This window comes from Equus caballus, chromosome 11, assembly GCF_041296265.1.
Source record: "Equus caballus isolate H_3958 breed thoroughbred chromosome 11, TB-T2T, whole genome shotgun sequence".
Taxonomy (NCBI): domain Eukaryota; kingdom Metazoa; phylum Chordata; class Mammalia; order Perissodactyla; family Equidae; genus Equus; species Equus caballus.
Genome location: NC_091694.1, coordinates 16,023,182 through 16,048,089, shown reverse-complemented (window position 1 = coordinate 16,048,089; position 24,908 = coordinate 16,023,182). Strand labels below are relative to the sequence as shown.

At 34.4% G+C, this 24,908-nt stretch overlaps 1 protein-coding gene across 14 annotated transcripts in view; it reads left to right on the top strand.

Annotated features, from left to right (window-relative positions):
- TANC2 (tetratricopeptide repeat, ankyrin repeat and coiled-coil containing 2) overlaps positions 1-24,908 on the top strand; it is a 388,516-nt gene that overhangs the window by 230,344 nt on the left and 133,264 nt on the right. For all 14 annotated transcript variants that reach the window (XM_070227084.1, XM_070227082.1, XM_023652253.2 and 11 more), the window contains 2 exons: positions 6,988-7,136; positions 13,193-13,379. In XM_070227084.1, the coding sequence (XP_070083185.1) occupies positions 6,988-7,136; positions 13,193-13,379 (336 nt within the window). The remainder of the gene's footprint in view (positions 1-6,987; positions 7,137-13,192; positions 13,380-24,908) is intronic.

Below are 24,908 nucleotides of genomic sequence, written 5' to 3'. Positions count from 1 at the left end.
TAAAATATTTAGTATGAGGATTTAAGAGGAATTTTGAGAGTTTTGAGCAAATACCTGGGCAGAAGGGAGGTAAGAAGTGATGCCCAGCAACATGGTAAGAGACTGGAATTGGGGATGGCAGTAAGTTTCAGGTTTAAGAGCTTGAGTTTTAGATCCAGATTGCCTGGTTTAGCCACTTACTAGCCACGTGAATTTGGGTAAGTTACTTATCCCTTCTGTGCTTCACTTTCTTTATTCATAAAATGAGGATAACAGTGTCTACCTCACAGGGCCGTTGTGGTAATTAAATGAGTTAATTTATGTAAAATACTTAGAAACAGTACTTGGCATATAGTTAATCCCCATATATGCTTGCTGTTATTATAATTAATAATAGATAATCTGTGAAAAATATGAGATATATCATATTTTTAATTTTAAGTTGTTCTGTGCCTTGGTATAATCCCCTACCCTTGACACACACAGTGTAACCCCAGTAAAGTCCTGCCTATTCATCACCATAAGACTAAGGCCCGTTGAAGGCTGAAAAGATTATAGCAGAATCCAGTACTGCAGAAAACATACCTCACACTCAGAATGGAAACAGCCCAGAGACTAAAAACTCACCGTAAGCCAGAAATTGAAGTAACTCTAAGAATACTCAGAAATAACAGGTTGGAGACTTGTCTGCGTACTGACTGTGTATTGAGAGTTCATCCAGTTTGACAAATTTTAAAGGATAACGTCATTCTAGCTGTTTTACGGTTTCCCAACCTCAATACTATTGACTTTTGGGGCTAGATAATCCTTCATTATGAGAACTCTCTTGTGTATTGTAGGATGTTTAGTAGAATTTCTGGCCTCTACCTACCAGGTGCCAGTAGTAACACCTCTCCCCCAAGTTGTGACATCCAGAAATATCTCTAGACATTGCCAAATGTTCCCTGGAGGCAAAACTGTCCCCAGTTGAGAACCACTGAGTTATTCAAAAGAAACTTCTTTGCCTAGTTTTTTACCCCAAATTCCAAATATTCATAGAAGTAGAAAATAGAATAATGAACTACTATGTACTCATTTCCCAGCTTCAATAATTTTGACCACTTTGTTTTAGCTATATCTTCCCCATTTTTTTCTGTAGTAATTTCAGCAAAACTCAATCATTATATCATTTCTCCCATAAATACTTCAATGTATATAAAATATGTGAACTTGTGGGCTTCTTAAAGATAATAAATATTAGTTTCTTTTCAACCTCTATCAGGGCCATAGAAGAAAAGCAGGTAAGAGAATAGAGTGATACAGTAATAATAAGAGTGACATGAGGATAAGAACCTAGAAGAAAAAGGAAGAGTTTGGTTTGTTTTCCTCTACTCTCTTTCTTAATTGAGTAACGTGACTTTTGTGAACAATGCATGAAATTATAATGTGATATATGCTGTGATAATAAAGCACAGGAAAGGCCTTTTCCATTTCCTTCAAATCATCTCACTCTCTCTCACCCCACTTCCCTTGTTTTCTTGATTTACCACTCCTTCATTTTCCCATATAGCTTCTTGCCTGCCATTTGTGTGTAGTGTAATAAGTGTTGTGAAATCTAAAAAGGTCAGGGACTTTTAAATTTTATTACAGATATCTTCAGAATAACATTTAGAATTTTAATCAGAAACTGTTGCCATTTGCAACAACATGGTTCTTGCCATTTGCAGCAACGTGGACATGGATGGACCTTGAGGGCATTATGCTAAGTGAAATAAGTCAGACTGAGATAGACAAATATTGGATGATCTCACTTATATGTGGAATCTAAAAATAGCCAAGCTCATAGATACAGAGAACAGATTAGTTTATACCATGTATAACACAGCTTTTTCCTGAGATTTTATGTTAGAGTACCTTAGTTAGGCAGAGGTAGGGAAATGAGGAACTGTTGGATATTATAGAGCCCCTTAGAGTTGTCTGTTGGTGGTGCCACCAACATCGCACACATTCTATGCTATGATTAAAGATAAAATTTTATTTAAAAAGTAGTTTATATTTGAGGAAACACATAAAACTTTTTGGTTTATATAGAAGACCTAATTTATTTATTCAGTCAGTAAAGATTTATTTGTGTATTATATGCCAGGTAGTACACTATATACTATGGCTAAAACAGTGAAAGGGACAAACAGGATCCGTCTGTTTGTTGAGCTTATATTCTAGTTGGGCAAACAGGCAATAAAACGAGTCAACTAATAAATGAGATGATTGTAGATCATGGTAAGTGCTGTAAAGAAATTAGCTGGATTATATAAAGATTAAACAAAGCTCTAAAGGATGAGAAGGAAGACAGGAAAACAAATGCAAAGTTCTAGAAACATTATACGTGCATATGTGCGTGTGTGTATATATATATATATATATATATATATATATAAAGAATATTTACAGGATTACAAAAACATCCAGCAGCACCCAAGTGAAAAATGCATAATGCCTGGCATCCAATCAAAAAAGTTACCAGGCATGCAAAGAAGCTGGAAAACACTTCCTATAAGGAGGAGTAAATTCAGTCAGTCAAAGTCAACCCCCGAATTAGCCAGGCGATAGAATTAGTAGACAGAAGCAATAAGACAGTTGTAACTTTATTCTGTATTTTCACAAAGAGAGGAAATAGTATGTTAGAAATGTGAAAACATAAAAATGACCTAATATGAACTTCTAGAGATAAAAATTACCATATTAGAGATTTAAATGAAAAATACAATAGGTGGAGTTAACACCCAATTAGATATTGCAGAAGAAAAGATGAGTGAACTTGAAGACATAACAATAGAAACTATTGAAAGTGAAACACTTAAGGAAAAAAGACTGAAAAAGTGGACTGTGGGACCACTTCAAGAAGCCTAATGAGGGCCAGCCCTGGTGGCCTAGTGGTTAAGTTAGCGTGCTCCACTTTGGCACCCCGGGTTTGGTTCATAGGCACAGACCTACACTGCTCTATTAGTGGCCATGCTGTGCTGGCAGCCCACACACTGAAAAATAGAGGAAAATTGGCACAGATGTTAGCTCAGGGTAAATCTTCCTCAGCAAAACAAAAAAAAGCAGCCTAATAAGTGTGTAATCAGAGTCCCAGAAGGATGAGAGGAGAGGAGGGAGAGCATAACCAAACTATATATATATATATATATATATATATATATATATATATATAAAATATATTATGCTATAACACATAACATATTTATAATATATAAATATAATAGAACATATAATATTTAATAAATAGATTATATATATATTTGAAGGAAAAATAGCCAGAAATTTTCTAAATTTCTTGAAAACTCTAAATCCACAGATCTAAGAAGCTCGGTAAATCCCAAGCACAAGAACCTGAAGATTATACTGAGAAACAACATTATAAAACTGCTTAAAACTAATAATAAACAGAACACTCAAAGTTAGTCAGAGAAAGCACACAAAATTACATACAGAGAAAGAAAGACAAGGATAACAACCCACTTCTTGGAAAAACATTCAAGCTAGAAGACAGTAGAACAAAATCTTTAAAGTTCTGACACTGTATATATATCCAACTAGAATTCTATAACCTGAAAAGATATCTTTCAATAATAATGGCAAAATAAAGACTTCTTTCAACACATTAAAACACAGAATTTATCACCAGCTGACCCATACTACAAGAATTCCTCAAGATGTCATAGTACCTAGTGTTAACATGCACTTTAGAAAATATTTGGTGATTATCAGGATGACTTTCTAGAAGAAAGTGAAATGGAGCCCAAGAACATCTAGAGGTCAGGAATATATGCCGAGAAGAATTTGGAAAAACTTAACTAGTTTAATGTATAGAAGAGAAAGGGTAATTTGTGAATTTGAGTATGGCAGATACCTTTTTCTTTTATCAAGGAGTAGGAAGCTTTCAATTATTCTTTGGGAGAAAATACTAAATCTAAATATTTGTAATGTAAAAATAATCCTACTGATTTTCTTTCTTCTGTTCTGTGGTAGAGAAATCTATTTATGTTGGCTTTTGGAGGGAAAGTAGGGAAGGGAAAATAGAACCTGTTTTTCTATGCTGACTAAATTCAGTAAGAGTTCTATATCAATTTTCCCCACAGGTGGAATGCTTGAATGCAAGCAATAATAGCATACAGAAATACACATACAGTTTTTTCCTCTGACCCCCTGCTGCGGCTTTAGCACAGAAGTTTAGATAAATGTTAGACTGAATAATAATGTAAATCTCACTTTCTCGCCATTTGGATTGGTTTAGTGCAATACTGAATAGCCTAAAAAATTAAGAAGCTATTGTATTTTTGGTGTCAAACCATATGATACTATAGCTAATGCTTGCTATGCTAAAAGGACATATCTGACTAAAAAGAAAAGATTTTTATAATGTCCTATAGGATCTATGCTATTGTGGATTGTTATGAGGTTAGACTAAATGCGTCTGAATGTAAAACAAAACCTGAAAAAAATGTTTACAATGAATCAAGTTAATGTAAATAGATATTCAGTTTAGGTAAATTATTTCTGCATCACGTTTAGAATAGATCATTTTGAGTTCCTGGCTTCTTTTTATGTGACTTCTATAAATTCTCTATTTGGAAATTTATCTGGACAGTGAGTCTGAGGAAGAACCTCATGTTGACTTTGTTTAGCATCCCTTAGTGAAAAGATTTGAAAAAGAATAATTCCTATGGTTGGTAACCACAGAAAAATAGCCTAAATAGAAAGAGAACCTAAAAAGCTAGTTATGTGGAAAGAATGTAACAGTTTGGAAGCAGAAGATTAAAATGAATGCCAGAGATCAGGAATTTTAGGGTCTAAATTTCAGGGCAAAAATGAACTTGAATGGGCTTTCTTTTTGGAGTGATGGAAATGTTCTAGAATTAGAGAGTGGTGATGGTTGCATAACCTTATGAATATTTAAAAGACACTGAATTGTACATTTTAAGGGGATAAAGTTTATGGCATGCGAATTATATATCAATTTTTTAAAATGATGCTGACTGTGGGGGAAGTAGTAGCTGAGGCCTAGCCAGCATGAGGTAGGAACCCAGCCAGGATGAGGAGAGCATCTGTGTGCAGGGTGGCAATGAGCAGTAGTGAAATTTGCTACATGTAGGGGGAATAGATTAAATAAGTAAGGATAATGAGAGCCAGGTTTCTCACTATTGGAGAACAGAGTTACAACTTTGGAAAAGAAAAAAACTAGAATTTATCCTATGGTACTGAATTGGAATTAGAGGCATCACTGTGAGCTTCTGGAGTGTGTGTTTGTATATGGATTTACAAATAAAAATGAATGTAAATATTTCAATGAGTTCATACAAATGGATGGATGGATGGGGAAAAGAAATTAACCTGTAGAAAAAGTAATGGATTTTTAAAAAATCACTATTTGGCAATCATGATAGTAATCAAGAAATATTAAGGATACTGAAAGTAGTGGGCAAAAGTTTGTTGTGGAGAGATTCAGACTGATACTTGTACACCAGTGTTCGTACTATCATTATTCATAATACCCAACAGGTGGAAACAACCCAAGTGTCCAGCATCAGATGAATGGATAAACTAAATGTGATATGTACATACAATGGAATATTATTCAGTCATAAAAAGGAATGAAATTCTGATACATGCTACAACATGGAAAACATTATGCAAACTAAGATAAGGTAGACATAAAAGGACAAATATTGTATGATTCTACTAATATGAGGTACCTAGAATAAACAAATTCATAGAGACAAAAGTAGAATGGAGGTTACTAGGGGCTAGAAAGAGTGGGGAATGGCAAGTTATCATTTAATGGGCACAGAGTTTCTTTTGGAGATGAAAAAGTTCTGGACATGTGTAGTGGCAGTGGTTACACCACATTGTGAATGTACTTAATGTCACTGAATTGTTCACTTAAAAATGGTTAGGATGGCAAATTTTGTTATATATATTTTACCACAAAAATATTTTTTAAAGTTTAAAAGTTTGTTGAAGAATGGGATATTTACATGGTCTCAAAGTATGCCCCCCACAAAATACTTATTAATTACAAAGATAAAAAGTATAATTTTAGAGTGGAAATATCTGGCAGACACTACCATAACCAAGTGATCAAAGTTAACACAGCATTACTTTTATGATATTCCTGCCAAAAATGCATAACCTAGATCAAATCATGAAATAACATGAGATAAATTAAAATTGAAAGACATCATGCAAAACAACTGGCCTATAACTTCAAAAGTGTCAAGGTCATGAAAGTTAAGAAAAGGCTGAAGAACTGTTCCAGTTTAAAGGGAGAAAAGAAAACTGTGAACTAAATGCATTGCATAATCCTGAATTGGATTGTTTCTCTAGAAAGGACATTACTGGGACAAATGTGAAAACTTAAATGGGACCTGTGGAGAAGATTGTCATAATATACAATGTTATTTTCCCGATTTCTGTGCTGGTAGTGTGGTTATGTGAAAGAATGCCTTCGTTTATAGGAAATACATACTATCTAGGGATGATGGTTCATTATGTCTGTACTTTCAAATGGTTAAGGAAAAAATATTCTTTGTACTATTTTTGAAATTTTTTTGTATATTTGAATTGATTTCAAAATAATAAAAGAATATTTACACAAACAGTAGGGAAAAAAAGGATAAAAGAACCTGAATGAAGGTGGTGATTGTGGCTGGAAACTAGATCCCAAGACTAGGACTGTATTTTGAAAGGCTAACTGTCAAAGAAATGGGAAACTTTTTCTGTTCAGTAAATTACAAAAACATTCTCTCAAACTCAAGTGTTCAAAAGATGAGTTGAGGATAATCCAAGTAGACTATATATCAATTATATTATGTAAAAGTAGGAAAATCAACTTCTAGAAAAGGACCTTGTAATTTTGGATTTAGAATATGAGAACAAAGGAAATGACCCAACTAAATGGAAGAACAGTGCAGAACTAGCCCATTTTATTTTGAAAGATTCATGTGTTTCAATGTCTTCCTGTTACAGGTGATGCTGAACAGGAGCTTGGCCCCCCTCCATCTGTAGATGAGGCAGCAAACACACTCATGACTCGTCTGGGTTTCCTCCTTGGAGAGAAAGTCACAGAAGTTCAGCCAGGTGACCAATACAACATGGAAGTACAGGACGAAAATCAGGTAAACTGCTTGCTGTCAACTTTGATACATGGGACGAATCAGCCTGTTATACTAGGAAAGGAACAATGTTGCAGGGGAATATGTATGTGTATGTTCTGAGAAGAATAATCCCAATTGTTGAATGCCTTTTGAGGCCTGGGGATACAACTTAATTTTCCCTAATCACTGTATTTTTTTCAGTTTATGAAACATCTTTTAGTTTCATTCTTAGGTTTAAAAAGCCACCTTAAGGTTTTAATTCATTTATTGAATGAATGAGGAAATAAGTAAATAAGTCAACAAAATTGACATATATATGAACACTGCACCCAGAAATTGCAGAATACACATTGTTTTCAGGAGCATATGGATTATTTACCAGATGATGATATGGTGATACATAGAGCAGATCTCAGGAGATTTCAAAAGATTCGAATTACTGTGACCAAAGTAGAATTAATCAATTACAAAATGATAACTTAGAAAATGATGGCTAAAAGTTAGCTTAGAAAATCCCCCAAATGTTTGACTAATATTAGACTTCTAAATAGCCTTTGAGTCAAAGAAGAAATTAGAAAATATTTTAAACTGAAATAATAAAAACAAACTATAACCAAACTTGTAGTATATAGTTAAAGATATGTATAAAAATAAACTTTAGTTTTGAATACATATATTACAATAGTAGAAAATCTGAAAAATGAATGATCTAAATATTCATCTCAGAAATTTTAAAATGTCAGCAATTTGAAAAAAATTATTTCATAGATTTTTTTCTTTTGGCTATTTCCATTCTTTTCTGTTTAAATGTATCAAAGGAAGTACTAGATTCAGATTCATTTGTGTGGTCTTAATCTTTAAAATGATTGTCTTGCAGTGAATCATTTTATTCAGAAGATGACAAATCAATTTCAAATTGCATATCCTTTATAAATATTGATAAAGATTCTATGTCCTATGTTAGTGTTGTCATAAAATAATAAAGTAATAAAAGATTATTTGAATATACTGGTAGATGATGTTCAGGTGTTCCAGAGCTCTCTCCTCAGACTTCTTTAGTATTTATATTGTCCCTCCTTGGGTCATTGGTTTTGCTGGCTGCACATTATAATCACCTGGGCAGTTTTTATAAAGTTCAGATGCCCAGAGATTCTAATGATAATGAAACTCCCCCATTCTTATTTGTTTAAATGCTATCTTAACTCCTGAATTATCTCAAGCCCTGCCTTTCCCCTTCACTCTAGATCTGTATACCTAGCTGCCTACTACCTTTTCTACCTGTATGTCCAAGATACATCTCAAACTTATGTTAGGAACTGAACCCTTGCATTTTTTCCCAGCTCTGTCTGCAGTGTTTCCTATCTGAGTAGGTGCTATCACCTATATACTTAGGCCAAAAACATTGGAACCATTGTTGATTTTTCTCTGTCATATTCCACAGTCACTCTTTGTGCAAATCATGTAGACTTTGTCTTCAAAATGTATGCTAAATCTAATCCCTTCTCATTACTGCCACTGCTACATCTAAGTCCATGTCACTGTCATCTCTTGTCATAGCTACTGTGATAGCTGCTAGAATGTAAGGCTAGAAGGCCTGAAACTTTTGCCTGTTCTATTTACTGCCGTATCTTCTGCACCTCGAACAGTGTCTGCCATTAGTAGGTGCTCAATAAATGTTTACTGTATGAATAAAAGCCTCCTAATAGATCTCTGTTTCCAATCTTGCCTCTCTATAGTCTGTTCACACAATAGTCAGAGTGATCCTTGTAAAATGTGAATCTGATCCTTTAACTTCTCTGCTCTAAATCTTCTACTGTATTCCCATCACAGTTAGAATTAAACCTAAAATATTTACCATGGCCAGACAAGCACTTCCTGATCTTACCCCTTGCTACCTCCCGTGCATCATCTCCTACTCCTCTCCCTTTCACCTGCAGCTCCCCAGCAACACTGGCCTTCTTCTCATTCCTCAAACACATAAAACATTTGTTTATTCTGGAATGCTCTTCCCACATAACTCACTTCATTCAGTGCTCTGTTCAAATGTCACCTCCTCATAGAGGCCTCCCTTAATTATTTTATCTATTAGCACCTGCCCATCACTATATCCCCTTATCCTGCTGCTTTATTTTCTTCATAGTTCTTATCATTAATTCATTCCATTACATGTTTAGTTGTGCGAATTTTTTGTCTGTATCTCATACAAGAATGTAAGCTTCCTGCTGGCAGGAATGATGATTGTTTTTTATCAGTTTACATTGAAATAACCATGTCAGTATGCTCTGCTCTATGCATAAAAAGTGGGAATAATATATATTTAGGGGTTTCTTAATATTGGTATAAACAAAACACCTATTTTACTTTTTATTTCTTTATATTCATTGCAAGTTAAAATGTGACTGTTCTAATAATAACCAAGTAACATGATGTTATAGTCTGAGTATTTGCAAAGGATCCTGTTGTTTCTAAAAAGCTATATTTCTTCAGGTGCTAAAATTTATACTTGATTGTTTTTGAGATGCTTCATGTCACAGTATGGCACAGTGATTTCTGAATAAAGTCACCAGTCCGTGGAGTATGCCTTGTGCATTCACTGAATAAAATAGTCCTAAAATAAGTAAATAAGTAGGATCATTGATTAAATGTAATTAAAGTGATATAGTGTAATAGAAAAGTCGCTGAACCAAGAGGTAAGAAATTTGTGTTCTGGTTCCACCTCTACCACTTACCATTTTTTAAATTTGGACATGTCACTTAACTTCTCTGAGCTTTAGGTGTTTCATGTGTAGTAATAACTGACATTTCTTAAATGCTTATTGCGTACCAACCATTGTACTAATTGCTTTATTTGCCCTATTTTATTTAAACTTCCTTACAACCTAATGTGGTAGGATCCATTTATATTCCAATTTTCAGATAAAAAAATGGAAATACTCTGCCAGAAAGTTATGGAATAGTATTCAAATCCAGACAGTCTGCTGTTACAACCTGTTCTTAACAGCTACACTCTACTGTTCCAGTATAATATAGAATAATAACACCTGTCAGGATTGTTGTGAGAATCAAGTTAAGTCATGAATATGAAAACACTTTTTAAGCTATAAAATGCCATGTTAATAAAAGGTATAAAATAATATTCAATATAATTAGTATATAAATATATGCAGGAGCTGTATGATTTGGGGAAATTACTTCATTGCTTTCGTACTTAAAGCAGTTTCATTTTCACTTCTCTTAAGTGGGAGAAATAATATTCATTATGCCTCAAACTTGGTTGATATTGAATAAATGAAATAATATATTAAATTTTTTTTACACTGTAAACCATTAAACAGATATAAAATATTAATAATGAGACTAAATGATAGCCTTCTTGGAATATAATATACCATGAAATTACCTTGGAACCACAGAAGAAAGTGGCTAAATTGATCATTGAAATATCTAGTCTTAGGAAGATTATTAAGAACTAGGAGGTCATGTTCATTTGGTGACGTTCTTCTGAGCAAAACAGCATACTAACAAAGATAGATTGCTTTGTTTAGGCAGACCGTATGGTAATGGAGTCCTCAAAATAGTACTAGTAGTGACAGAATCCAGCACAGGCAAGTCAGCATATACCATTTTTCTGCAAAAGACAAAGTATTGGAATTGATATTAAACTGACCACTATATTTTCTTCTCTCAGTGGTTTCTGGGGTATTCCCTAGAACATATTCCCTTATGAATTCCATCATTAGGTTCTTATCTTGAGTATTTGTAGAACCTTTAAGAGATCCAGATTGGGCATTTTGGATCCTTCTGGAGAACACTAAGGATAATGGGAAAACCACTGAAAGGTTTTGGAAGTGGAGTGGCTTGATTAGATGTCCATTTTAGCCTACAGCATGAAGAGTAGATGATGTTATCTTTCTGTGCCTAGAAGAGATTTCTGTATCTCATTAACGAGCCTCCTTAAATAAACATAAAAGCCCACCTTTTAATTCATAAGCCATAAGCAATTTCCTACTTTCTAAACAGCTTGATCTTTCAGCTTTGTTTTTACAGTTAAAGCTTTTAAATCATACATTCTTTGATATGTGCTTTATTTTGCAGAAAATAACTTACAGTAAAAATAAGTGTCATTTAGGGGCTTAACCTCCATAATGGCTATCTTATGCATATAATACAGTTTCCTGTCTCAAGGAACAGACTGAGAATCTTGTCTAAAAACGGAAATGAGTTGCTGTAGAAGTAATAGATCCATACGAAATTGAAACTTTTTCAATATGGGATGAGTACAGATGTATCTAATGTAGAAGACCCGAAAAAAGTTCATTTCATCTACCCACATATTTCTTAAACTGACAATGAGGAGGTTAAAAATTGCAATGCCAGATTCTAACTAGGGAGGATTCTAATTCAGTAAGTCTGGAGTAGGGCTCAGTATCTGCCAGTTTTGTAGGGGAGTTTGTTTTATACGTTCCACAGGTGATTCTACTGCATCCCTAGTTAAAAATCATTGCTCCATTTTTATTTGTTTATTTTATACATTATCATTTTATAAAAATAGGGGAGATTACAAAGAAATTGAAACTCCTTCCTCCTCTGGAGAAAAATTATATAGTAGAAGAGAAATGGCATAGATTTGAGGGCTTATTTTGTTATTAAGAAAAATCAGTTCCTGAGGCTGGCCCAGTAGTGTAGTGGTTAAGTTCACACACTCCACTTCAGTGGCCCCTGGGTTCATGTGTGCGGATCCCAGGCGTGGACCCACACACTGCTCATCAAGTCGTGCTGTAGCAGCATCTCACATATAAAAAATAGAGGAAGATTGGCACAGATGTTAATTCAGGGCTAATCTTCCTCACCCCCTCCCTCCCAAAAAAAGCAAGAGAAAAATTACTTCCTAATATTATTGATAGGATTGAAAAGATTTACTTGGTTGCAGGGTTCTGAGAATATCACTTGTGCTTGGTTGAGTGTAATGTGTCTTTTATGACCTGGTTGTAGCATTTAAATTAAAATTAAAACCTGGATTCAACACGGATAATTAAATACAAGGGATTGCATCTGGAAATAATTTTAGGATGAGTCAAAGAACCGTAATATTTCATATCTAGTGATGAACACATTTGTCAGTCAAGTTATTAAATGTAAATATTCAGTTTTAGCAGAGAGAATATAAAGACTCTATATGTGAAGAAGTTGAAAGACTTCTTTTAAAGTAAACATTTAAAGATGTCAAATTTATCATTAGTGCTCCTTCAAGTAATTTTGTCACTGATCACTTACCATTTTGAAAAGGATAAAATTTCTTTAGTATTTGAAAAAATACTTTTATTCATTATTTCAGTAATTTATTTGGGTTGAAAGAGCTAAAGAAAAGTGAATTATCAGTAAATTAGGTAAACCAGAATGTATTAGCACCAGTCTTTTTGGTGATTATTCATTCCTTCCTGTCCAAAACTTAAAAAAGAGTTAACTTCAGGTGTAAGAATCATTCAGGATACAAAGTGATTCAATCTATAATCAGTTTCTACAGAGAAATTATGTAGTTTTGTGTTACATTAATATTGTTTAGTCTGTTTTGTTAGGCTTTTAGAATAAGCCATTTTGTCTGCATTCATTTATTGTCTCTAGGCAGCCACCTATGTATCAAAAGAACACTTATTTGCATTAAGAGCCTTATTTTTATTTCTTCTCAGCTACAGAAATATTGATTTTTTTCTATCCAAAGAAAATTATTAACAAAGTTCCAAGCCTTCAGAAAAGTTTTATTGATTGGAAATAGCAAGGGCTACTTGTGCTTAATAAAAAATTCCTCTATTAATTCATGTCAGTAATAGAGAATACTTGTCACTGCACATTTCCTAGGAAGAAAAACTGGACACAGTCTCTGCTCATGTTAAATTGATCAAGTTTGACCTTAATTGTAGAATGCAGAATCTCTTATCCTGGAAATAGAATCTAATAGATACAAAAGCTGTGCATGTAGATTTCCTTCTTTTTCTCATCCAAAGCATATGTTTTACCATAAGATATATTTTACTTTAACAACTGATCGGTTTATATTATTTTTCATTCCAACTTTTCAGACCTCAGCAATCACCCAGCGGATAAGTCCCTGTTCCACCTTGACTAGCAGCACTGCCTCTCCACCAGCCAGTAGCCCCTGCTCCACCCTCCCTCCAGTCAGTACAAATGCAACTGCCAAGGATTGCAGCTATGGGGCTGTCACTAGTCCAACTTCCACCCTTGAAAGCAGAGATAGTGGTATCATTGGTGAGTTAAAGTTTTTATATTAATCATTTTGTGTCCTTTTTTTCTTTTTAAAATAATTAAGCAAGCTTAAGATTTCAAAAATTCTGCTTTTGTGTTGTTGAGATGTATATATAAAATGTATCCTTCTCTTTTTAATGATGCTGGAGAGAGAAATAAAGGTAAACGAAATGAAATGTATCCCTCCCTGCTTAACTACTCCTTTAAAGATATTACCTGATAAAAGAAGGGGTGGATAGAAAAACTCCTTTCTACTTATTCCTGTAAATTCACATACTTCATCCATCTACCAACAGAAGTGGTTCAGAAAAAGTTTATTCCTCACTGAACTAGTAGAGTTTCATGGAGGTTCTCAGTTCTTCATATACTTATTGCCTATTATATACTTATTAAGGGAAGTTAGTTAAATGGAAATGAATGAAGTTTTGGGAAATAAAGAATCTGAACAAAAGAAATGCAAAGAGAAGAAAACAGGACTGAGCACAGAATCCTAGGGCACATTGAAATTGAGCAGGGAATTGAACGTGGGAGAATGAGCCGGTGGATACCAAAACAGGAGCACTCGGACAAATATCAAAATTGGGACAGTGTAATGTTACTGAAGCCAAGGAATATAAAAGTTTTAAGGAAGGAGTGAGGAGAAGCTGGTCAACAAATGACAAAAGTTGAAGAGGCCAGAAAATGGGAACAGTTAAGGAATAAAGGAAATAAAATATTTCTTTCTCATTTGGCTTCCTTCTAAAGGTTATCAAATCAATATATTTATTTGTTTGGATGTAATGGCAGATATTAATGTTATGGCAACTAAGTATATCTCCACTACTTAAATGAATATATGTCAGTATATGAATTTATTCATTTTAACTAAATATTGAGTAGATAAAAAGAATATTTTTATGGCAGTGTTACAGTATACAAAATCACCACACAAAAACACATTGTATTTCTATACCCTAACAATGAACAATCCAAAAAGAAAATTAAGAAGACAATTCCATTACAGTAGCATCAAAAAGAATAAAACACTCAGGAAGAAATTTAACCAAGCAGGCAAAAGACTTGTACACTAAACACTATAAAACATTGCTGAAGTAATTTAAAAAGACTTTTAAAAAATGTAAGTTGGAGGACTTAGATTTCCTGATTTCAAAACTTATTACAAATCTTCTCAAAGGCAGAATTTATAATTTTTATATACCCTCATAATTTAGCATAATAAATTTCTAATTTGTGATTTACTTATATGAGAAGTCTTTATGAAGACATAATCATTAAATAAGTATTTTAACTAAATAAGTGAAGGGAAGGAAGAAGATACCCCATGCAAATGGTAATGAAAAGAAAGCTGGGGTAGCAATACTTATATCTCACGAAATAGGCTTTAAAACAAAAACTGTAACAAGAGACAAAGGTACTACATAATGATAAAGGGAACACTCCAACAAGAGGATATAACACTTCTAAATATCTATGCACTCAACATAAAAGCACCTAAATATATAAAGCAATTATTAACAGACATAAAAGGAGAAATAGACAGCAACACAATAATAGTAGGGGACTTTAACTTTCCACTTACATAAATGGATAAATCATCCAAACAGAAGATCAATAAGGAAACATTGTCCTTAAATGACACCTTAGACCAGATGGACTTAGTAGATATATACAGAACATTCCATCCAAAAACTGTGGAATACAGATACTTTTCAAATGCACATGGAACATTCTGCAGGATAGATCACATATTAAACCACAAAACAAGTCTCAATAAATTTAAGAAGATTGAAATAGAACTAAGCATCTTTTCTGACCACAATGGTGTGAAACTAGAAATCAATTATAGGAGGAAAATCAGAAAAGCCACAGATATGTGGAGATTAGACAAAATGCTACTGAACAGGGGCTGGCCCTGTGGCTGAGTGGTTAAGTTCGCGCGCTCCGCTGCAGGCGGCCCAGTGTTTCGTTGGTTCGAATCCTGGGCGCGGACATGGCACTGCTCATCAAACCACGCTGAGGCAGCGTCCCACATGCCACAACTAGAAGGACCCACAACGAAGAATATACAACTATGTACCAGGGGGCTTTGGGGAGAAAAAGGGAAAAAAAAAAAAAAAAATCTTTAAAAAAAAAAAATTTTTTCGGAAAAAAAAAATGCTACTGAACAACAGTTGAGTCAATGGAGAAATCAAAGGAGAAATCAAAAAATACCTTGAGACAAATAAAAGTGAAAATACGACATGCCGAAATCTATGGGATACAGCAAAAGTGGTCCAAAGAGAGAAGTTTATAGCAATATAGGCCTACCTCAATAAGCAAGAAAAATCTCAAGTAAACAGTCTAACAGTGCCCCTAAAGGAACTAGGAAAAGAAGAACAAAGCCCAAAATCAGTAGAAGGAATGAAATAACAAAAATCAGAGCAGAAATAAATGAAACAGAGACTAAAAAGTAATAGAAAAAGATCAATGAAACTAAGAGCTGGTTCTTTGAAAAGATAAACAAAATTGACAAACCTTTAGCTAGACTCACCAAGAAAAAAGAAAAGGCTCAAATAAATAAAATCAGAAATGAAAGAAGAGAAATTACAATGGACGCCTCAGAAATACAAAAGATTATAAGAGAATACTACAAAAAGCTATATACCAACAAATTGGATAATCTAGAATGGATAAATTCTTCTAATCATATGACCTTCCAAAACTGAATCAAGAAGAAATAGAGAATTTGAATAGACCAATCACCAGTAAGGAGATCAAAATGGTAATCAAAGACCTCCCAAAAAATAAAAGTTCAGGACCAAGTGGCTTCCCTGGTGAATTCTATCAAACATTCAAAGAAGACTTAATACCTATACTTCTCAAAATCTTCCAAAAATTGAAGAGGAAGGGGAGCTCCTAACTGATTCTATGAAGCCAACATTCACCTAATACCAAAACCAGACAAGGACAACAAAAAAAGGAAAATTACAGGTCAGTATCACTGATGAACATTGATGCAAAAATCCTCAACAAAATACTAGCAAATTGAATACAACAATACATTAAAAGCATCATCTACCATGATCAAGTGGGATTTATTCCAGGGATGCAGGGATGGTTCAACATCTGCAAGTCAATCAATGTGATATACCACAATAACAAAGTGAAGAATAAAAATCACATGATTATCTCAATAGATGCAGAGAAAGCATTTGACAAGATACAGCATCCATTTATGATAAAAACTCTGAATAAAATGGGTATAGAAGAAAAGTACCTCAACACAGTAAAGGTATGACAACCCCACAGCTAATATCATACTCAGTGGAGAAAAACTGAAAGCTGTCCCTCTAAGAACAGGAACCAAAGATGCCCCCTTTCACCACTCTTATTTAACGTAGTGTTCGTAGTCCTAGCCAGAGCAATCAGGCAAGAAAAAGAAATAAGAGGGATCCAAATTGGAAAGGAAGAAGTGAAACTGTCATTATTTGCAGGTGACATGATTTTACATATAGAAAACCCTAAAGAATCCATCAGAAAACGTTTAGAAATAATAAATGAATACAGTAAAGTTGCAGGATACAAAATCAACATACAGTTGTGTTTCTATACACTAACAAAGTACCAGGAAGAGAAATCAAGAATATAATCCCATTTATAATTGCAAGAAAAAGCATAAAATACCTAGGAATAAATTTAACTAAAGAGGTAAAAGACCTGTACACTGAAAATTATAAAACATTGTTGAAAGAAATTGAAGAAGACACAAAGAAATGGAAAGATATTCCATGCTGCTGGATTGGAAGAATTAATGTAGTTAAAATGTCTATACTTCCTAAAGCAATCTACAGATTCAATGCAATCCGTGTTAAAGTTCCAGCAACATTTTTCACAAACAGAACAAATAATCCTAAAGTTTAATGAAACAACAAAAGACCCAAAATAGCCAAAGCAATACTAAGAAAAAAAAAAATAAAAGCTGGAGGCATCACAATCTCTGACTTCAAAATATATGACAAAGCTATAGTAATCAAAACAGCATGGCAGTGGCACAAAAACAGACACAGACCAATGGAACAAAATTGAAAGCCCAGAAATAAAACCACACATCTGTGAACAGTTAATCTTCAACAAAAGAGCCAAGAATGTACAATAGAGAAAGGAAAGTCTTCAATAAAGGGCGTTGGGAAAACTGGACAGCCACATGGGAAAAAATGAAAGTAGACCATTATCTTGCACCATACACAAAAATTAACTCAAAATGGATTAAAGACTTGAATGTAAGATGTGAACCCATGAAACTTCTAGAAGAAATCATAGACAGTACGCTCTTCAGCATCAGTCTTAGCAGCATATTTTTAAGTACTGTGTCTGACTGGGCAAGGAAACAATAGAAAAAATAAACAGGGCTACATCACACTGAAAAGCTTCTGCACAGCAAAGGAAACCATTAACAAAATAAAAAGGCAACCTAACAACTTGGAGAAGATATTTGCAAACCATATATTTGATAAGGGGTTAATTTCCAAAATATATAAAGAACTCATACATCTCACAATAGCCAAGACTTGGAAGCAACCTAGGTGACCATCAAGGGAAGAATGGATAAAGAAGATGTGGTATATATGCACAATGGAATACTACTCAGCCATAAGAAAGGATGAAATCTTGCCAATTGTAACAACAGAGCATTTCTCTTGCGTAATTGACCTAATATAATAACAATAACCACCATTTTTTGAGTACAACCTATGGGCCAGGTATCATTATTTAATCTTTATAATCATCTTATAAGAAGATAGTTGTAAAGATTTCACAGGATCAGATAATTGAAAGGATGTATAAGACTCCACAGAGCATACTTAGAGAAAGCTTTTAGTAAAGATACAGTACAGCAGGCAAAAGAGAATAGAGGCAAGCACCGAGGACCCAAGACACTTCCAGGTGCCACTCTCCAGGTCCTTTCTTAATCAGATAGGATGTGCTCTGTTTCCAAAATATAAACCGCCAAGATTTGTACAAGGAATCTTGATTTCAAGGGAACTCCCCAAAAGTTTACAGTGAAGATTTTTATGCCCTTCTGGTCACGTAGCCAAGCCGGACTAAGTCCTCCAGGTGTAAGCTGTTAATAAACAACTAATTCTGGATGCTGCCAGGGGAGTTTCAAACTTTAAACAGCGAATTATAAATCATTAGTTATCCCAGTTGACCTTAGCTTGGCTAAGAGTCAGTACCAGACTTCCAGGCATCCCCAGAGATAAGCATAGGGCCGGCCCAGCCTACCTGTAAAATAATTCTATCTTACATAATAGTATAATCTTTCTTAGACTTAGAAAACTGAGATTCAAAAATAATTGGTCCCAGGTCGCATAGATAATAAGAGGCAAAGCTGAGATTCAAGTTCAGGTCTGTAGGACTTGAAAACCCATGGTCCTAATTATTACAAAACAGTGCATAGTTCTAAAATAACTCTGTCTCAGGATGGATGACCTAAGATTATTATCTGGCATTAAAAATTTAGTCTTTATCAACAAAATTAGAGTAGTGAATCACTATAAAAATTATTACTGTCAGCTTTAAAATATAGAAGACAAACAAACCAATTTTTAAGTGTGCAAAAGATTTGAGTAGACATTTCACCAAACAGGATATATGACTGCCTAATAAGCACACAAAAAGATGCCAATGTCATCAGTCATTAGAGAAGTGCACATTAAAACCACAATGAGATACTACTACACAGCCAATAGAATGGTTGTTACAAAAGAAAAAATAGTACCAAGTGTTGGCAAAGACATAGAAAAACTAGAACCATCAACATTACCAGTAGGAATTTAAAATGGTACAGCCACTTTGGAAAACAATTTGGCATTTTCTTACAAAGTAAACATAAACTTACCATACGACCTGGTGATTCTACTCTTAGGAATCAATCCAAGAGAAATGAAAACCTAAGTCCAAAGAAAGAAACATTGTTCATAAAAGCCAAAAACTGGAAACAATTCAAATAGCCATCAACTGGTAGTGGATATACAAAATGTGGAATGTCCGTACAGTAGAATACTATTCAGCAATAAAAAAGAAGAAACTATTAATAAAGGCTGTAGAATGAATTGACCTCAGAAACATTATGTTAAGTGAAGGGAGCCAGACATAAAAACTACATATTGGATGATTCTGTTTATATTCAATTCCAGAAATGGCAAATTTATAGAGATAGAAGAAAATCAGCAGTTGCCTAGGACTAGGATGAGAACAGAGATTAACTGCAAACAGGCACTACGGAGCTTTTTGGGGTTATGGGAACGTTCTAAAACTGAATTGTAGTGATGATTACACCGATCTATAAATTTCCTAAAAATCATTGAATTGTACATTTGTAACGGGTGCATTTTATGGTGTGTAAATTATAGTACCTCAATAAAACTGTTTTAAAATACGTGGAGTTAATTTTATTCACAATAAGCCTGTTTGTAAGCCTGTAATTCCTACTTCCTCACACTGTCTCCTCCTGGCTTATGTGGCAATATAAACAGACGTCATGTAAGCAGTTTTCAATACTGAGGTAGCAATTTTTTTCTATATCAAGGAAGGAAAATGGAAAAAATGTCAGAAAAATCTCTTTAATTACTTGAAATTCATTATTTCCGCACTATTCTTTGTTCCACCTGGGAATGATTAGGTCTAGAGAAATAGAAATAGAGATAGATTAGGTGTAGTGGAAAACGAATATGTATATTTTTCAATGAGGAGCCGTGTCTTCCTCTTCAACTCCATTCATAGAAACTTTGCAAATATGAGTGTTTAATTCCTGTAGGCCAGCTTATTTGGCATATAGACTGCATAGGTTTTGGACTTCTGAAACTTTTAGTAACTACATGAATCAAATATCAGTGTATGCTCTGATACTTCAGTCACCTTGCTGACCTTAAATTATGTCGTAAGGTCTCACCATAGAGGAATGGTTGAGTAAAATCGGATACGTCCATAAAAATGGTTAGTATGCAGAAATTAGCATGTTGTTATTAAAAATAGCATTCAATTTTGTGATTCTTCATTTTTTCTATGTCTGGCCTCTTTTCCCACAGAATTGTTCTTCTTCTGGGATTAAAGACTTAGGAATTATCTTGTTCACCACTGTATCCTGACACATACTAGTTGCTCAAAAAAATTTATTGGCTAGCTAGGTGAACAGAATTAACTAAAAGTCACCAAGTTCTGTGAAAAGCATCAATGGAGCAAAAATGCACAAAATTCCTAAATGAGAATGTTTACCCAGAGAATTTTACTTCTAGTATTTTATGTGAGTTGTCTGTTTACACTCTTTCCGTGCCCCAGAAAGATTCTGGACTGTTGAGCATTCAATAAAACTAATTTATTCATTCTTTCAACAGATATTTATTGAGCATATACTATGTGCCAGGGACTAGGTACATTTCTCTCTAGTAAAGAAGGGCAAAGAATACTCTGGGCTTCATTTTTTAAAAACAAGTGAACTGTGTAATAACACATTTGGTTTATGCAAATAGTACAATAGTAGTGCAAAATGACGTCTGCTCTTCTCACATTGGGAAAACTAGATGTCTTCTTTATCATTGCTTTTAAATACCATGACCATAAAAGCTCTTCCTCATTAAAAAATTTGGCATCTAAATAATAAAACAGCACCCACAGGCCACTGAACAATTGTCTTTGTGCCACAAAATAACTCAAAGTTTCTCACAGTGTTCCACCACCAATCAAGACTTTCATAATTTTTGTTGATAGATCCCATATTTTTGAAAAAAATCTTCAGCATCACTCTATTCATTATTCAGTAGTTTCTCATTTTTAATTTATCAAACATTTCTGCCAAAACCTCTAATCAAAGTGAGATTACTTATGTTCTCCCCCTTCAGGTAATTCTAGCTAAGTTTACAGAAACTTGCTGTTTTAGTTAACTAGTCACCAGTAAACATATTATTTATCAGTTATTTGAAATATTGTAGATAGTGAAACCCATTACCACCTTCTCAGACCTTTAAAGGTGTAGTGTTCCAGTCTTTGAAGCCTACTGATTGTGCTCATGGTTTATCTGGAGAAAAGGGATATATTTCTAGTATATACACCAGGTAAAACCACACAGACACAAGTACATCTTAGCCAACTCTAATTTGGGACCTAAGGATAAAAACTTTTGTTGGGGCACAACACAAAAACCCCCAAAGGGCAAGGGGTTAAATAACAGACATTTTACAGGTGGACAAGTCCTCTGAGAAACGGGAGTCCTCATTCCCTAGCTTTCAGTATACTGATCCTAGCAGCTATGTGAACTCCAAGCATCTAGCTAAGAATTATAAAGCCAGCTGAATCATCACATCTTTATACCAAGTGAAATTACATTTCAAATTTTACTGAAAGAAAAATGTTTAAATATATTTTAAAGTAATGAGACAGTTTCTAGAAATTAGGATAAGAAGCATATATGTTTAAAAACAACAAACACAGACATATACACACATAAGACAAATATATACCTATATACTATCACTAAACACATTTAGAACTTATAAAATATGCTGTGGAATCCATAAAAATCTCACTGGAGAGGCTGCACTATTGTGTTTGGTGGCAAAAAGGTTAGGAACCATTGAGCTATTTATGACTGAAAGACTGAATATATTAAATGAATTTTTAATTAAAGTGCATAGTTTTGACCACATACCAAAATGATATAATAACTTAATATGACTTGAACGTTTGAATTAGCTTTAAGAATATCTAGCCCATGGTTCCCAACATTTTTACCAGCAGTACTGCCTTAGCCCAGGTTCCTTAGAAAATAGAGCCTGAGAGACAAAAGGTTATATGCTAACATTTTATTAAGGGAGTACAATTCAGGGAAGCAAGAGTCAAGGAAAGGAGGTGTGAGACAGGAAAGGAAGGAGAGCAAATATAAGGAATGACAGAGCTGGCAGAGGTAATTGTTTGGTCCTGCTGAAAGCCTTCAGAGAGACCATATATTTCTGAACTGTGGAAGGAGTAATTAGAAGGGGATTTTTCTGCTAGTTCCTTTCTCACATTGGTGTGTTTGCCCTAATAAGATGTTATTTCCCCCACTCTTCCTGTTGCACAAATCCAGTAGCCCTACTGCTTCTCATGTCTCAGTGGCGACAAGGAAATCCAAAGGTAGAGGAGAGAGGCTATACAGCAACATGCAGGGCATTGGTTGACTTGTACCCATGTCAACACAAAGGACTAGGAGCAGCCACTATAGCCAATCTCTCAGTCTGGAGCAGGGGTGTTAATAACAGGACCCAGCTCCAACCCATGGGAATAGTTCACACCACTGCGTAGGCAACTATAGCCACACAACAAGCAGGTGAGTATATCTAGGGTGGCAAATCAAATACAGTCCAACTCTTGGCACTATGTAGATCCAATAGTACTCTCTTTTGGCATCTGGTCTCACCTGGGAACATGATGATATGATATACTCAATTCTTTTCTGAGGGGAGAGGTCCAAATCCAGTCCTTCAAAGAGGGGTAGCCAGTTGCAGTCTCCCAAAAAGACATAGAAAGGATTAGTAAATGAAAATTAAGTCCCTGCTTGTTCCTACTAGTCCTGGAACCCATAATGTATGCTCATCATCTCCCTCCTCCACCCATTTCGGAATGAAGAATATCAAAATAGATTTCAGAACAAAGAATGATAACATATAAAGGAAGCTCATTTCATAATGATAAATGAGTCATTTCATCAAGAGGAAATAACAATCCTGAATGTTTATGCACCTAATATTAGAGCTTAAAAATGGAAGAAATCCACAAACATAGTTAGAGATTTCAGCACTTATCTCTCAGTAGTTGATATAGAATGAGTAGGAAATCAATTAGCATATAGAAGACCTGAACAATTCTATCAACCAACTTGACCTAATTGTTATTTATAGGACAGTCTACCCGACAAGAACAGAGTACATATTATTTTTAGACGCACACAGAAGATTCACTAAGATAAACCATATTCTAGTCCATAAAACAAGTCTCAATAAATTTAAATGGACTCAAACCATCAAAATGTGTTCTCTGACCACAATGTGATTAAATTAGAAACCAATAATAGAAAAATAGGAAATTTCACAAATACTTATAGAAATCCATTTCTAAATAACAGAAGCACAAGGGAAATTATAAAATATTTTTAATTGGATGATACTGAAAACAAAAGATCAAAATCTGTGGAACACAGCTAAAGAAGTCCTTATAAGGAAATTTATCACATTACATGCTTATTTTAGAAAAGAAGAAAGTTATTGTATCAGGAACTGTATTTTCACTTGAAGAAATTCAAACCAAAGTAAACAGAAAGTAAACAAAAACAATAAAGAGCGGAAATAAATGAAATAGAAAATGGTAGAGAAAATCAGTGAAACTGAAGACTGGTTCTTTGAGAAAATCAATAACATTGATAAACCTCTAGCCATATTAATCATGAAGAAAAGAAGATAGAAATTACCAATATCAGGAATGAGAAAGGGACATCACTACAGACCCCACAGACATTAAAAGGATGATAAAGGAATGTCATGAACAACTTTATGCCAATACATTTGACAAGTTAGATGAAGTGGACAAATTCCTCAAAATAACAAACTACCAAAGCTCATTTGAAAACAAAGCGATAACCTGAACATCTTTCTTTTTTTTAAATTTTTTTTTTTAAGATTGGCACCTGAGTTAACATCTCTTGCCAATCTTCTTTTTTTTCTTCTTCTCCTCCCCCACAAAGCCCCCCAGTACATAGTTGTATATTCTAGTTGTAGATCCTTTTGGTTGTGCTATGTGGGATGCCACCTCAGCATGGCCTGATGAGTGGTGCCATGTCCGTGCCCAGGATCCAAACAAGTGAAACCCTGGACCACCAAAGCAGAGCACGCAACTTAACCACTTGGCCACAAGGCCAGCCCCTACCTGAAGATCCTTACAGCTGTGAAATATAAATTGAATTTGTTGTTTAAAACCTTACCACAAGGAAAACTTAGTCCAGATGCCTTGATAGGTAAATTCTACCAAACATTGAAGGAAGTAATAATACTATTTCTGCAAAAACTGCTCCAGAAAGTTGAAGTGAAAGGAACACTTCATGAGGCCGACATCACCCTAAGACCAAACCAGACAGAGACATTACATGAAAAGTAAACTACAGACCAGTGTCTCTCATGAACATAGACATAAAAGTCCTTAACAAAATTCTAACAAATTGAATCCAGCAATATATAAAAAGGATAGCTCATCGCTAAGTGGGAGTGGAGAGCACTGGCATCTTTGAGAAGCCTAATGCTGCCTGCGCTCTCTGATGAAGTTGTTGGCAACAACAGGGAGATGATGCCATGGAACTGGGCTCCCTAATATCAGTGAGGATACAGAAACCAGTTGGCAGCACTTAATTCTCAGATGCAAGGAGCACATTTTATAGTAAAGACCAGCAAGGCTGGAAGGCAACCAGGATGTCTTTCTTTGTAATTCATCATCTTCCCTTGTTACTACAAAGTCCAGAACACCATTTAAATT